Source organism: Molothrus ater, chromosome Z, assembly GCF_012460135.2.
Source record: "Molothrus ater isolate BHLD 08-10-18 breed brown headed cowbird chromosome Z, BPBGC_Mater_1.1, whole genome shotgun sequence".
Lineage (NCBI taxonomy): Eukaryota > Metazoa > Chordata > Aves > Passeriformes > Icteridae > Molothrus > Molothrus ater.
Genome location: NC_050511.2, coordinates 42,230,182 through 42,243,938, shown reverse-complemented (window position 1 = coordinate 42,243,938; position 13,757 = coordinate 42,230,182). Strand labels below are relative to the sequence as shown.

The following is a 13,757-nucleotide window of genomic DNA, read 5'->3' as shown; positions in this document are numbered from 1 at the left end:
AGTATGTTAGTATTACTCTTGCCTTTTATCCATTGATGTATTTTCTAGGTACTGGATCAAGTCTGCTAACCAATCCCACACAAGTTCCATATACTTTAAAGATAATTTAGTTGCAATGGTTCATGACATCTGTAACTTTTACTTTCCTTCAACATTGTTGCATGAACTTAATGTTCAAATGCCTTCAGTGCACTGCCTCTTGCTGGCAGCAGATGTCCCCTTGTGCCCGACATTTTGCATTTGTAAAAAAGCCTAGTTGCAAAAAGGCATGTTTTCATCTGCTGAGCAACATAATGTTTTTACTTCACCGATTTCCACAAAGGTCTGGGAATAGGCAAAAGGTTTGTGTAAATGTAAGACTGAAGGATCAGGAGAAAATACTAAAATTCTGTAAATCTCAATTTAATTTTCACTTTATGCTTTCAAACAAGCACACACAAAAAAAAAAAAAAAGAGGAAGATTATTCTTAGGTAACTTTTCCAATTTGCCACAAAAATAATGAGTCAATCTTCTTCCCTGGGATTCCTTGGTTGGTATATTTCATCTCTAACACAGAACCTGAATTTTTGTAGTTGATCCACTAGAAACCCATCCTCACATCCTGGTTTTGGCACATTAAGGATCCAAATCAGAAAGCAAGTACAAAAATTGGAAAAGTTTGGATTTTATGTCTTTTACTTAACCCTGCATTTTTGAGAGTAGCTAAATTTCCAAGTGTGCACTACTTAAGTAAGGAAAGTTTTCCACTTTGGATACCAGGACACTACAGCTCTTCTAAAATAGTGAGAGCAAGAGTAATCCTCCTGAGTCAGTGATTGCAGACAACTGGCTGGTAGAGCTACTGCTAGATGCTAGAGCTACTTCAGTGAGGTTAAAGAAGTCTACAGCACTCATCAAGAATTGATTTTTTGGTGAGACCTCAGGATCTACCCAACAATGATATTCTTTCAAACCCTGCTTATTCTTTCAAACCCTTAAACATTTGTGTGGTTAAGGGCAGGGAAGAAGGGCAGTGACTAGTCTTGCTTCTATAGCTAGCTACGTATGTCCGATTTTGGTCAAAATATTTAACAGAAAAATCACTTGGAAAATGTACTGTAATTTTGCAAATGTTTTTAAGCAGCTTTTTCTCCATATGGAATAAAGAAATGTGTCTGGGAATGCTGGGGCCACAATTCCAAATTCTTATTGTCTCACTCACTTCCTGATGAGATCCATATACAAAAAGCCTTGAAATGTGAAATTACTGTAAAAGCTCCTATTGCAAAAGCCACCCGTTTCATGATAAGACTATTGACAATTAAACAATGTGTTATTCTTCTTTCACCAGCTGTGCTTAGAGCAGAAAAAAACATGGGCAATGTTACAGCACCACAAAACTGAACATGGAATCTTCAGGCACTACTTAAATGCCACAGAATTTAACAAGTGGCTTTCTTTTCTTTCTGCATAACTACAAACACATTCCAATGAATCATGCCAAGACTTTTTACCTACCAGGTACAGAAGGAGCTAAGATTTGCTTATAAGTACCTCTAAATGTTATCAATTGTTTTCTGGCTTTGATGAAATGTAAATGTTTTATAACTGGAAAAATGTGGCAAGCTTAGGAAGACAGAGAGTGATTGAGTTACTTTACTTCCTGGTTTTGATAGCAATTAACAGAGCTGGTAGAGTTGATGAGCTTCTTTGTATGGAAATTTAGCAAAAAGTATCTTTTCCAAGGGTAAATAATTTACCAGACATTTCTCCAAATTTTTTGCCTCCCGCAAAGGGTCAACTATTTGCATTTGGATCAGTCAGTGATCCCTGTTACAGACACTAGTTGAAGAAAGTAAGCTCTCATCCTCACGCTCTTTTCCACTTGTGAACTGCCCTGAGAATGAACATGTTTGTCCTTTCCTGTCTTCTGGAAAAATCAATCATTATATCTGGAGTTGTTCCATTTACTATGTTTAAGCAAAGACCAACTGCTTATAAGCTGCTTTTTCATCTTACATACTAATTAAGACTACTGTTGTCTTTTAAAATAATCACTCAGAATCTAATTCAGCAGTATAGAAATAAAATTTGCAAAGAAGAATTAGCAACTGAAAATCAGCTTGCTTGTTTTCAAAACCAAAAAGACACAAGCTAGGTGAGCTCCAGTCCACTGTGTTCCTCAGAACACTACTCTAAGACATCAGCAGTCCTATTTTTAATGCGAATTTTAAAGTGAAACAATGGTATAAATGGGAATTTATATTGAAAATATCCTACCGTTAGAACAGCAAAACTGAAGCCATTTTCTTCAAGAGAATGGGGAAAAATCTGTCAGGGTAATTCAGGAATAATTAGGAGAATATTCAGATGGAGCACAAGCTATGTTGTGACAATTTTTTTCACTTGAAACTGTTTACTAGTTTCAGCTACTGGTATAAATAACTGCATACAGCAAACTGTTTTCCAAATATCTTACAGAAATGAAGCTGTAAACCCACTGTTTTGTGGTGCACTTTGAAATTCTGAAAAGCTTCAAAAAACAAGATATTCTTTGATTTCAGCAGACTTAGGTTTTCAGAGGTGTCAGAAAGGTAAGACTCTATCTTATAAGGGCACCAACATTCACCCATTTACAAGGACTTCATTGTTGTCTCAATACCCTGTTCAGGTCTCTCTTAAAGCTATATTTCAACAAATTACTCTACGTTTGGAAAGTCTTTGGAGGGGTTCTCAGTCACTTTATTCCCCACCACTATAATTTTCTCTAGTTTATTTTATCTTTTAGATGTTGACAGCTTACAGTTACTTAGTTTTGTGAAATACCTGGGGTGACTATGGAGAACAGAGATTGTATTCCACTAATTTGCTATGAAACAGTAGTTGAATGCAGAACTGTGCTTCTACTCAGGCCTTGCTCAGCATTGAAATTCTTACCTTGCTCAGCATTGAAATTCTTACCTGGCTTTTAAATCATATGATTTAAAAGCCAGGTAAGAATTTCAATGCTTGAAAGGGCATTGGTTTATCAATTAAAAAAATGTTTTTAGCCATATCTGGTCTGAATTTCTAGATGTGGCAACTCTCTGAGTAACAAATATATGCAAGGTGTTGCCTGTCAGACTAGACTAACTCTGCCAACACACGCACACACGTTTTACCTATAACCACAAAGAATTTCAACTAGTGCTCTGGTATGCATTACATGGACCTGCAAACAATACAGTGCTTTTCTGTGATTCAGTATATTGGCAAGAATGATGATCTGGCAAAGGAATACTTTGTATTTTTATGGATAAAATTTAGTTGCCTCTTCCACAGGCATTTTTACATATGTACCTTCAGGGAAGCAAACTCCGTGGTGAACACTGTGCATTAAAAAGTTGAAGTTTCCATGACTTTTCTAACTTCTCTCTACTCTGATAACATCACCTGAATGTTGTTATTTCTAAAATCAAGTATGCTAGTAAGACACACTGCAGACAGCAATTTCACCATTAAAATACAGAGCCACCTAAACAGTAAAGGAGCTGAACTGAAGAAGACACAAAGACAAAAGTCCCACCATTTGTAGAAGGTGTCAGGGAATGCATTAGTAATCAATGATTGCTTCAATCAGCACAATGGTGTTACTGAGAGCACATTATTCTGCCTACTTCTGTGGCAAAACCCAGTCATTATGGAGAAAAAGATTGTGTCATCATAGACAGCTTTGTCTACTCTCAAAGCTCCAGGAAATGGTTTGTGAAGATTTACAGTTTGCTTCAGAGCTTAACTTGAAACAAACATTTAGACTGACGTGGTTAAGAGAGAATGGGATTCTAAAATGCTTCAATGTCCTGCAGTGTTACATGGATGTAAGAATCTACCAAATATTGAGCCATGTGAGCCACAATGAAGGTATGACCAAAAGCTGATTTTGCTTTTAGCAAAATCTGCAACCATCTGCCATCTTTCTATTTTTTCCCAAGGCAGACAAAAATAGTCACTGCACAGAGCACAATTTCATCCTGGTTTTTATCCGAGTTCTGCAATATTCTAGGCCTCAAGAAGTTCAATAGTTCTTTATCTATTTTTCATCACAAAGATTTGCTGTCAACTAACTGTGGCAGAATGAGAAGACTAAATCTGTTGTTAATATTTAAATATGATCAGCTTACTGAATGAATTTAACATGCATGTCTGTGGTTCCTGAGCCAAACCAATTCACTAAGACTAGTTCTGGAAGATAGGAATGTATTGCATTTCTGTGTATCAAGAGGACAAAATCACCACTTTAATCTTAAAAATCAAGCTTTAAATCCACACACAGTTCCCACGAGATTTGCTACATCTGAACCACACTCAAAAGCTAATTTTAGGGAACACTTACAATCTTGCAATCACAGTCGAGTACAGGAAAGAGCTTGTCTCTGATATGGATACCACCTTTCACAGACTCTGTAAGTTCTCTTGGAACTGTAGTTACCTATAATAATATGATTGTGCAGTTGACTATTCATCTTCCTATTATTTGCAAACAAAATCTACAATACACACTGCAGCATTTTTGAAAAAAAATAATTATCTTGCTTCAAAAGACACCTGTATCTGACAACAACAACCAATTCTCACTTCATCTCACCTTATTTTTAGTGTATTCTTCTCTGAGGCATCTAGCTGCAACTATGTGAAGACTGCATGCATCACATTTTCATGTTTCTCAGTACAGAGATTACAGGCTCTATGCCCCATAAAAATCTTCAAGTAATGGTTCCAGTGTTTGTTGTTGCAGAAGAAGTCATTGGAGACTCCACTTTTATACAAGACAACAAGTGGATAGCAGTGCTGCAAAAGTAGAGGGGTTTCTACAAACCAGCGTGACCTTCATGTAAATACACAGAGGCTAAAGGTCTATTTGGGTTCCATTGGCACATGGCTTTTACCTAGTCAGAGCACCAGCAGATGAAATACTCCTTTGAAATTTCTACATCAAAACAGTAAGTATGGAAAACACTGATGACAAGAGAGTTTCTAAGACACTTTGTATGAGGTTGGAGTCAAATTCTTTGGGTAAATAAATGTAATTGACACAGGATTGATATCCCTTTGCTTCTCTTCCAGTTTCATTCTTACGAGAAGAGGCCTGCATGACAATGGCTAAAAGATATGTAGAATATGAACCTTTGGAGCCAAACCTCATGAGCTTCTGTTGGACACCCTACTGACAGTTAGAATTTGTGCCAACTCTGGTTTTATTTCTCATCTTGCAGGTCTCAAGCTCTGCCTTCCCTAGAGTGCATCTTGCATGTGTTACCCAAAATTCATAGCTGATTAGTCCATTATATCACTTAGAAATAGCATATGACAATTACTTTTCAGCCTAGAAAACCCCAGTCTCATGCAGACACATGATGTTATTACTTATCACTCTGCATATTGAATCTAGTCAGTTTGGACATTTTGTATGTGATGAGATTGACATCATTTCAAAACATGCTGCATTATTTATTTTGGCTGAATTACTCTTGCTGTGGTGATCATTATGGTCAACCTTCATTATGGTCAACCTGTTTTAACTCCATCAAAATGATTTTGAGTACAAGTCTGCTTATAATGTCTGCTATGTTTCTAATTCAAATGTGCTAAGAAAAACAGCAATTAGTCAATTCAGTAAAAGCAAAAGTGGGATAAGAAGAGAACACAAATTTGAAATGTTCTATTTATACAATGCTTATGTTTCTAAAATATAAGAGATTAGACTGCACAATTTGAAGTAAAAGAATGTGCTGTTTGGACTAAGGTTTTGAAGTAGAGAGTGGGCAGCAGTTCAGTTGCATATTGAGGTGAGAGAGAAAAACAAATGAGTCACACATCTAGTGTGTTCTGCAGGAGGGACAACCAACCCAGGTGGAAGTTCTGGCTGCAAATACCAATCTGAATATGTCTGAAGTTTTGAATGAGAGATATGTGAAATCTAACCACACAGGATAGAAAATCGAATTCTGCAACAGAAATACTGCAACACCACATATGGTAACTGGTTCTCTGCAAGGCAAACATTCTCATTTAAATCGTGTATATTCTGTCAGTGGTCCCCACAGCTCTTACAAATTCCTAATACAAGTTTTCTTTAGTTATCACAGAACTAGGCCTACCTAGTGTAAATTCCATTTTAAGATGGTTAGTTCAACCATGTACTGGACATTTCAATGCTTAGTCCAGTGCTGCCAAGCCCACATGGAGAACAAGCATTGAGAAGAGGTGTAGAGGCAGACTGCTATGCCTATATCCATCTCTCTAACAAGTGAGCTTTTTATTGCAAAGGTCCACCTTTGGCTAACATACTTTAAAAGCAAGATTCTGGTCATTCTTACATTGTTGCAGTAGTCATTAAGTCCCAACAGTTGAGGTTAAATTTGGTCCTTATGGTATGCCAGGAAAACATTACAGCAGTTCCACTTTATGCCACTTAGTCACTACAGTGGTTCAAGGTGCCAAGACTTGAGAACAGCTAGAATGCACCAGTGCTTTGACCATTAGGTGCTCTTATTCTTACACACAACTTGTGTTAAAGGTTGAGATCTCCAGATGTTTCCCATGCAGACCTGAGACAGGTTTCTGCTTTCTAATTTAATAATTAATTCAGAGCTAATTCACTATAGAACTTGGATTAAGCACACTTCCAAGATGCAATAGATTTAGATAACACAAAGTTTATCCTGTGCTCTGTTTGCCTTGTGCACAATTGCTCCTTCACATATTGGGTAAATGACAGAACCTGATGTTCCAGTTCTTCTTGGCACTTGCACTGTACTCTTGCAACATCTTTGAACTTCCCATTAGGAGTTGGGACACAGTTTCTGGCTTAACCGATAGCTTTCAACTGACTTTGAAAGTTTTCTGTGCTTGCTGCCAGCATCATCTCAGTGGAGCATCAAGTTTCAAAGACTAAAAAAGACTAACTAGTATTATCCTGCTATTCCCCTTGCCATTTTGGGTTGCTTTCCCAACACTTTCTTTTTATTTTTTTTTAAATTTTTTCAGGGTAGTCACAAAGCCAGCATGTTACAACTAGGCACACTAAAACCACAATAATCTAAACTAAGCTTTCATCACCTAGAATGTGTCAGAATAGCAGCAAACACTCCCTTTATGTCCTTAATCTCCAACACCATCATCCCCCTTCTGTGTGTGTGCTTGGAGAAGGCAGGGGAGAAGTAAATGACCCTCAGGAACTTCTTCCACCTGTTCCCACATTTCTCTACCTACCATACACATATGTCCGACACAGCAACACAATTAAGAAGGCAGCAAGTACCACCATGCCTTCACAGTTATGTGCCACTTCCCAATGCCATTCTCCTCTTCTCAGTTGGTACCAGGTCAATAGAAGCTCTGACTGTGTATGTCATACTTGACAAAGCAAAAATGAAGAAGCCAGAGGAAGAACTATTAGAGCAAAGAGGACAGAAAAATAACTGGCACTGGCTACATCTGTGATCGGAAAAAAAATTAAATTCTTAGCCACACTAAGACCTATTTTTCAGTTTCTGGAGTGACCAGAGAACTACAGCAGATAGCTGGAATTCCAGTGTTGACCCAGGGGAACTGAGCTGGGGATTCAAAGCAGCATGTGAGAAATGAGTGGGTTGGTGAAGAAGATCCAGGATAAGAATGGTTTAGAAATACTGTGCAAATGGATAATATGGGGGGAATACAAAATTTGAAACATACAGACCAGGAATTCTTATAGGGCACTATCTCAATAGCTTTCATCAGGTCCTTAATTTCAGAGATATTTTTCCTCTCCCCTTTCTTTCTGTCATAAACTGCCATTGTGAAGGACTTAAGCCCTTTACCTCCCTCACTTTATTACTGTCAGAAGTAAAGCAGCCTTAAGTGATTAGCAGCAGAGGCAATGTGTTGAAACAATGAAACTGCTGAGCAATAGGGATAGGCTCACTATTATGAGTGACCCAGCACTATGATAATCCAGACCAGGAACTCTGAATCCACTGCCAGAAGAATTACCAGTTAGTGTGCTATTAACTTCACTGCATTTCATGCTGGAAACAATTTATCCAGTGTTTCACAAATCAATTTCTTAGTCTCCCAATGGTACATATATATGTCAAATACTGAAAGTCGGAATCTGATGAGAGCAGAGATATGACTCAATCTGCTGCCCACCAAGACAACTCATGTGGCCCACTCTTCTGGGGGCAATTTGGGGCTGCATACCAGACACATTTTTTGAGGCTGGTAGTAGCAGCCATCTCCCAAGAGTCCAAGACTCCAGCATGACACAATGGTCACAGAAGTATTAAACAGTGAAGACAAGAGTCTTCATGCCGCTAAAAGCCAAAAGACATATTTATTATCTCCCTTGACTTTTCAGATAGATTCAAACCATATATTTCTCTTTATTGTGTAGAGATTGGAATTTGACAAGTATATCATTAAGTTCAGAAACTCAGGGAGATTAACTACTATTCATTTCAAGTAGTATGAAAGTGAAGTTCACTGATTTTAACTATCCACTACTGTAAAATTGAAAGCTACTGTTTGCCTGTACTTAACAACAGCCACAAGGTTTTTGCTGTCAACTATTTCATCAGCTGTTGCCCCAGGTTTCTCTCACCCAACCACGGTGAAGACTTGTGAGTGAAACCCAAGGGGTGTGCTTCCATTGTGTTGTCCAAGATGACCATCCAGAGTTGTGCAGCTCCACAGAAACCATTCTCAAACATTGCCTTTAACAGCTACCTCACAAGCAGTCTTCTTTCCAGTTGCCCCTCTTCTCCACTGACTTTTAGCCAGTTACTCAGGTCCTGCACAGCTACACACAGTGACTTACTCATCTCCCCACACCCAGGTGCATCTGTGGGGAGAGTTCAACACTACTCTTTTTCTTCATGGCATTTATCTCTCCCCAGCAGTCTTTGGCTTTTAGGGCCGCTCACTTTGGCAAGACTCTTAATGTAGTAATTTCTGCTCTTATTTGAACTTACCCATTATTTCCACTATACTCAGGTTTTACTTTTGCTGCTCCTTTCATTAGCCAAGTATCTGAGCAATTGTTCCTTCCAGCGACAAATTCACCAGTTACAGATATGGAGGCATCAAGCGTAATATTTGTGGATGAGACACAAAAGTACAGGATGTGCCCCTTGCCCCATTCCACCTCGGGCAGCGTGGGGCTGAGGAAGCCTGTGTGTGTGGAGGAAGCAACACCAAGCTAACTCCAGCAAGTTCAACCAGGCTTGAAATGTGGTGAGGAAGTACATATTAATACATCCATGTTTATCTTAGGCAAGTGCAATTTGTAGCTAATTTCGTTTAGTCAACACTGAAGGGTGCATCTATGTATATAAGTGTTTAAAGAGGGTGACAGAGAATGGAGTCAGGCTGTTCTCAGAGGTGCTGAGCAACAGGACAGGAGGCAATGGGTGGAAACTGAAGCACAGGAATTTCCACCTGAACGTGAAAACTTTACTGTGCACTGGAACAGGCTGCACAAAGAAGTTATGGAGCCTCCCTTATTGGACAGATCCAAGAATTGTCTGGACACAACCGTTCCATGCTCTGGGATGGCTCAGCTTGAATAGGGAGGTTGAACCAGATGACCGGCTGTGGTCCCTTCCAATCTGACCGATTCTGAGAGCCAGTGATTCTCTGATCTTCCCAGTGTAGCCTCGCTCCCTGACGAAGCTCTCCACAGGACACAGCAGGTCGGAGCGATGGCGGCCCGGGACGCGCAAGGGCAGGCCGCGCACGGAGCCCACAGGCGCCGCTCCTCTGCGGGCAGCCGGGGCCGCGCCGCCCGCAAGGGGGCGCTCCGTGCCGCGCCGGGCCCGCCCTGGCGCGCGTGGGCGGAGAGGCGGAAGCGGCGGCGCGGCCATGGCGGCGGCGGCGGGCATGGGACAGCAGTGGGTGCTGGTGGAGATGGTTCAGGCCTTCTACGAGGTGCGGCCGGGCAGGCGCCCCGAGCGGAGCGGCCTGAGGGTGGCTTGGGGCGCAGGGAGCGGGGAGGTGACGCCGGAGCTGCCCCGGGAACGGCGGCGGTGGGCGGTGCTGGGTGGTGAATCGCGAGCTGGGTGCGGATCGGTGCTGCGGGGTCGGGATGCGCTCGCTGAATAGTGGGTATGTGTGAGTGCGCCACGGCTGTATATTGAAAATATACACGCACGTCTTGTTTCTCCAGGTTTATAAAACGACATTTAGGGCGTGTAGCAGAGCATGAAGCCTTAAGGTTCACAGGATTTTACTGGGGTCAAGGTTTGTAACTTAGAAATGTCGTTTGCAAAGGAAGAAACAGCGTTTAAATGTTTGGGCTTGAGTTCCCTCCTGGAAAACATTAGCTGTGCGTGTTTGTACCCAGGCTTTGTTTCGTGATGTTAAAAAGGATGTCCTGATGATAGGCGGTGTTTTTTTTTTTCCCTTCCTTTGGCAAAGGGTGGTAACTTTTAAAGAATGTATGCAAGATTTGCAGTCCAAATATAGAAGTGCTTAGCTAATGGAGCAGGTAGCACGCTCTAGTGCACTGAATCTAGGATAATTGTAGGCACTGAAAAGCACAGAGACTTCAGTGGGAGTATAATGTGTGTCCTTTAGATGTCGTGTCATACGCGTTGTGTACATATTCTTAATATGTTTGGTAAACAGAAACGTACTCTGCAATAGGTAGCATTTGTTATTTGCAGTTTGATATGCCATAGGACTCTTTACTGATTTTAAAAGCTTGCATCCAATTTACTCTAGTTTCTGGATGTAAGGTGAGTTCTGCTTTGTTGGTAGGTCAGATACCTCCAAAAATGTTGATGTGTGGGAGCAATTCCCCTGACTTGAAGAGTGTGCTCGTTAGTGTGCACTTTTAGTCTCTTAAAAATAATAGACAGGAGCCTTTCTGAAATGGGGTTACTAAACTCATCATCAGTCTTCACATCTACTTCAAACTAGCTGTGCTGCCAGAGCATACTGGTTTTTGTCCCCCAAGCACCGAAAGAGGATAACTTTTAACTTGCATCAACTCTGATTTGCTTTGTGTATTCCCACACTTTGTGTCCACACAAGAGAGTAAAGGACACAAGGACAAAACTATTTGAGCTGACCTAGTTGTTTTAAACCTGATCAAAGTGCCTGTAAAACTGGCAGGAGCTGCCTATAAGAACAGAATTGTCTTTCCTTGTAAATACTGGCTGTCCCTGCTGGTGGACTGTAGGTTACAAAAATGGAGATTTGAAGTGCCTTTGTATGGATGACACAGACTTTCAGGCTCTCAGGATACTTCTGCTTGTTTTGAAGGCTGCCTGTCTTCACAGGTGCTGGCTGGTGCAACCTGTATGTGTCAACAGCCTTTACTCTTGGTATTCAAATTATGTGTATGAACAACAGACTAAATCCATTCAAACTTAAGTTAATAGCTACAAGTAATAGCTCAAAAACATTCCACTTTCATATAGTTAAAATTTTTACTGATTTAGAAATATATCAGCTGATGATCAGCTTTGGGTTTTATCTGGGTATGCTAGTAGGGACAAAATGGTTGTGTTGTGTCTGCTTCAAATAGAATTCTCTCTAGACTAATTTTTGTACTTTTGTTTTCAGGCTCCAGCTTACCATCTCATTTTAGAAGGAATTCTAATACTATGGATAATCAGGCTTCTTTTCTCCAAGACATATAAGCTTCAAGAACGATCTGATCTAACACTTAAGGTATGATGAAAAAATATTTCTCTTTAGAGAAACAGTTTATAGCAATTGATGTATTAGGTGTTGAACCAATGCTGCATTATAAATGGTCCTGCTTTTTTTTCTTCACTTCCAAGGTTAAGCTTACTTTGGACTTGGGAACTGCTTGTTGCTTAAACATGTCAGTTTGTGCTTTTAAAGCGGCACTGTGTTTGAGAGTCTGAGAAATAAGAAAACTGATATGACAATGACTGTTAAGCTATGAAAAGCTGTCATAAGCTCTACTCAATGGAGGGCTTTATTTTAAAAATGAAAGAGCTATGTTAAAAATGCCCACCAAGCAAAATAAACTGTAAAATTGTAGATGGTAGGAAAATGCTCAAGCTGTATATGTAGTGTCCATGAGTAATAACTCTGAGAGTTTACAGTGGGTTCCGCAAAAATTCTACTTTAGCAGCAGTTTTCTTCTTTTGCAATGTCATCCTGAGAAAATAAAAAACTACTTGTGAAGACTGGAATTTCTTCTTGGCTTCTGGCTGTAGATTATCACAAATGAATAAAGTTTGTTTTGAAGATGTCCCTGGACTAGTCTCAGAGTAGTGATATCCCTTACAAATAGGATAAAATACTGAAATTTCTTCATGATACTAAAGAAAGTTTGTGAAAGAAGTTTATGGGTATATGTAATTCCCATCTTTATCATGTGTTTGCATGCTTTTTGATCTTATTCTCACTAATAATGCACATTAAGGATTTGCGCTTAGTGTAATTCATCAATGAACAGGATGATGCAAGGACTGTAGGCACAAGTCTATAATTGTAAGCAAAACTGCAGGCAGTGTCCTCATTTGGGGAGCACTTATTAAACGAGGTTAGAGCGTTCTGGAGAACACTTCACCAGGTATTTATTGAGACAGCCGGCATGGCTTCACCAAGGGCAAGACCTGCCTGACCAACCTAGTAGCCTTTCTGTGATGGAGTGACTCCATTGGTGAACAAGGGAAGGTGGACAGGTGTCATTTACCTGGACTTGTGTAAAGCCTTTGACGTGGTCCCCCTTGACATCCTTCTCTCCAAATTGGAGAGAAATGGATGTGATGGTAGGTGGATATGAAAGCAATTCAACCATCTCACCCAAAGGGTAGCGGTCATTGTCTCTGAGTCCCAATGGACATCAGTGACAGGTGGTGTCCCTCAGGAATCTGTACTGGAATCACCGTTATTTAATATCTCAATTAATATTTTAATTAATTTAATATCTTAATTAATGGCTTAGATGATGGGATCAAGTGCACCCTCAGCAATTTTGCACATGACACCAAGCTGAGTGCTATGGCTGACACACTCGAGGGAACAAGACAAAAAAGTGGGTCCATGGCCATGGGAGTTTCATGAGGTTTAACAAGGCAAAGTGCAAGGTGCTGCACCTGGGTCAGAGCAACCTCTGGTATCAGCACAGGCTGGGGTGAGCAGATGGAGAGCAGCCCTGTGAGAAGGACTTGGGTGTGCTGGTGGCTGAGAGGCTGGACATGACCCAGCCACGGGCACTACCAGCCCAGAGAGCCAAACGTGTCCTGGGCTGCATCCAGAGCAGCGTGGGCAGCAGGGGAGGGAGGGGATTCTGCCCCTCTGCTCTGCTCTGCTGAGAGCCCACCTGGAACCCTGCATCCAGCTCTGGGGTCCCAGCACAGGGAGGACATGGAACTGTTGGAGTTAGACCAGAGGAGGCCACCAAAATGATGAGAGGGATGAAGCACCTCTATTATGAGAAAATGCTGAGAGAATTATTTGGGATTGATTATCAGCCTGCAAAAGAGAAGGCTTAGGGGTGACCTAAGTGCAGCCTTCCAGCTCCTGAAGGAAGCCTACAAGAAAGATGGAGGGACACTATTTACAGGAGTGTGTAGTGACAGTACAAGGGGGAATGACTTCAAAGTGGCAGGTTTAGATTAGATACTAGGAAGGAATTCTTTATTGTGGGCATGGTGAGGCACTGGCACAGATTGCCCAAAGTGTTGGGTGCCCTATCCCTTGGAAGGTGCTTAAAGCTGAATTGCATGGGGCTCTGAGCAACCTGGTCTAGTGGAAATTGTCCGTACCAATG

The 13,757-nt window shown here is 40.8% G+C and overlaps 1 protein-coding gene across 1 annotated transcript in view; it reads left to right on the top strand.

Annotated features, from left to right (window-relative positions):
* The first annotated feature begins 9,862 nt into the window (after positions 1–9,862).
* Positions 9,863–13,757, top strand: part of SPTLC1 (serine palmitoyltransferase long chain base subunit 1) — a 36,193-nt gene continuing 32,298 nt past the window's right edge. Inside the window, exons 1-2 of the mRNA XM_036403293.2 lie at positions 9,863–9,928; positions 11,570–11,677. Coding sequence (XP_036259186.1) covers positions 9,863–9,928; positions 11,570–11,677 — 174 coding nt within the window. The remainder of the gene's footprint in view (positions 9,929–11,569; positions 11,678–13,757) is intronic.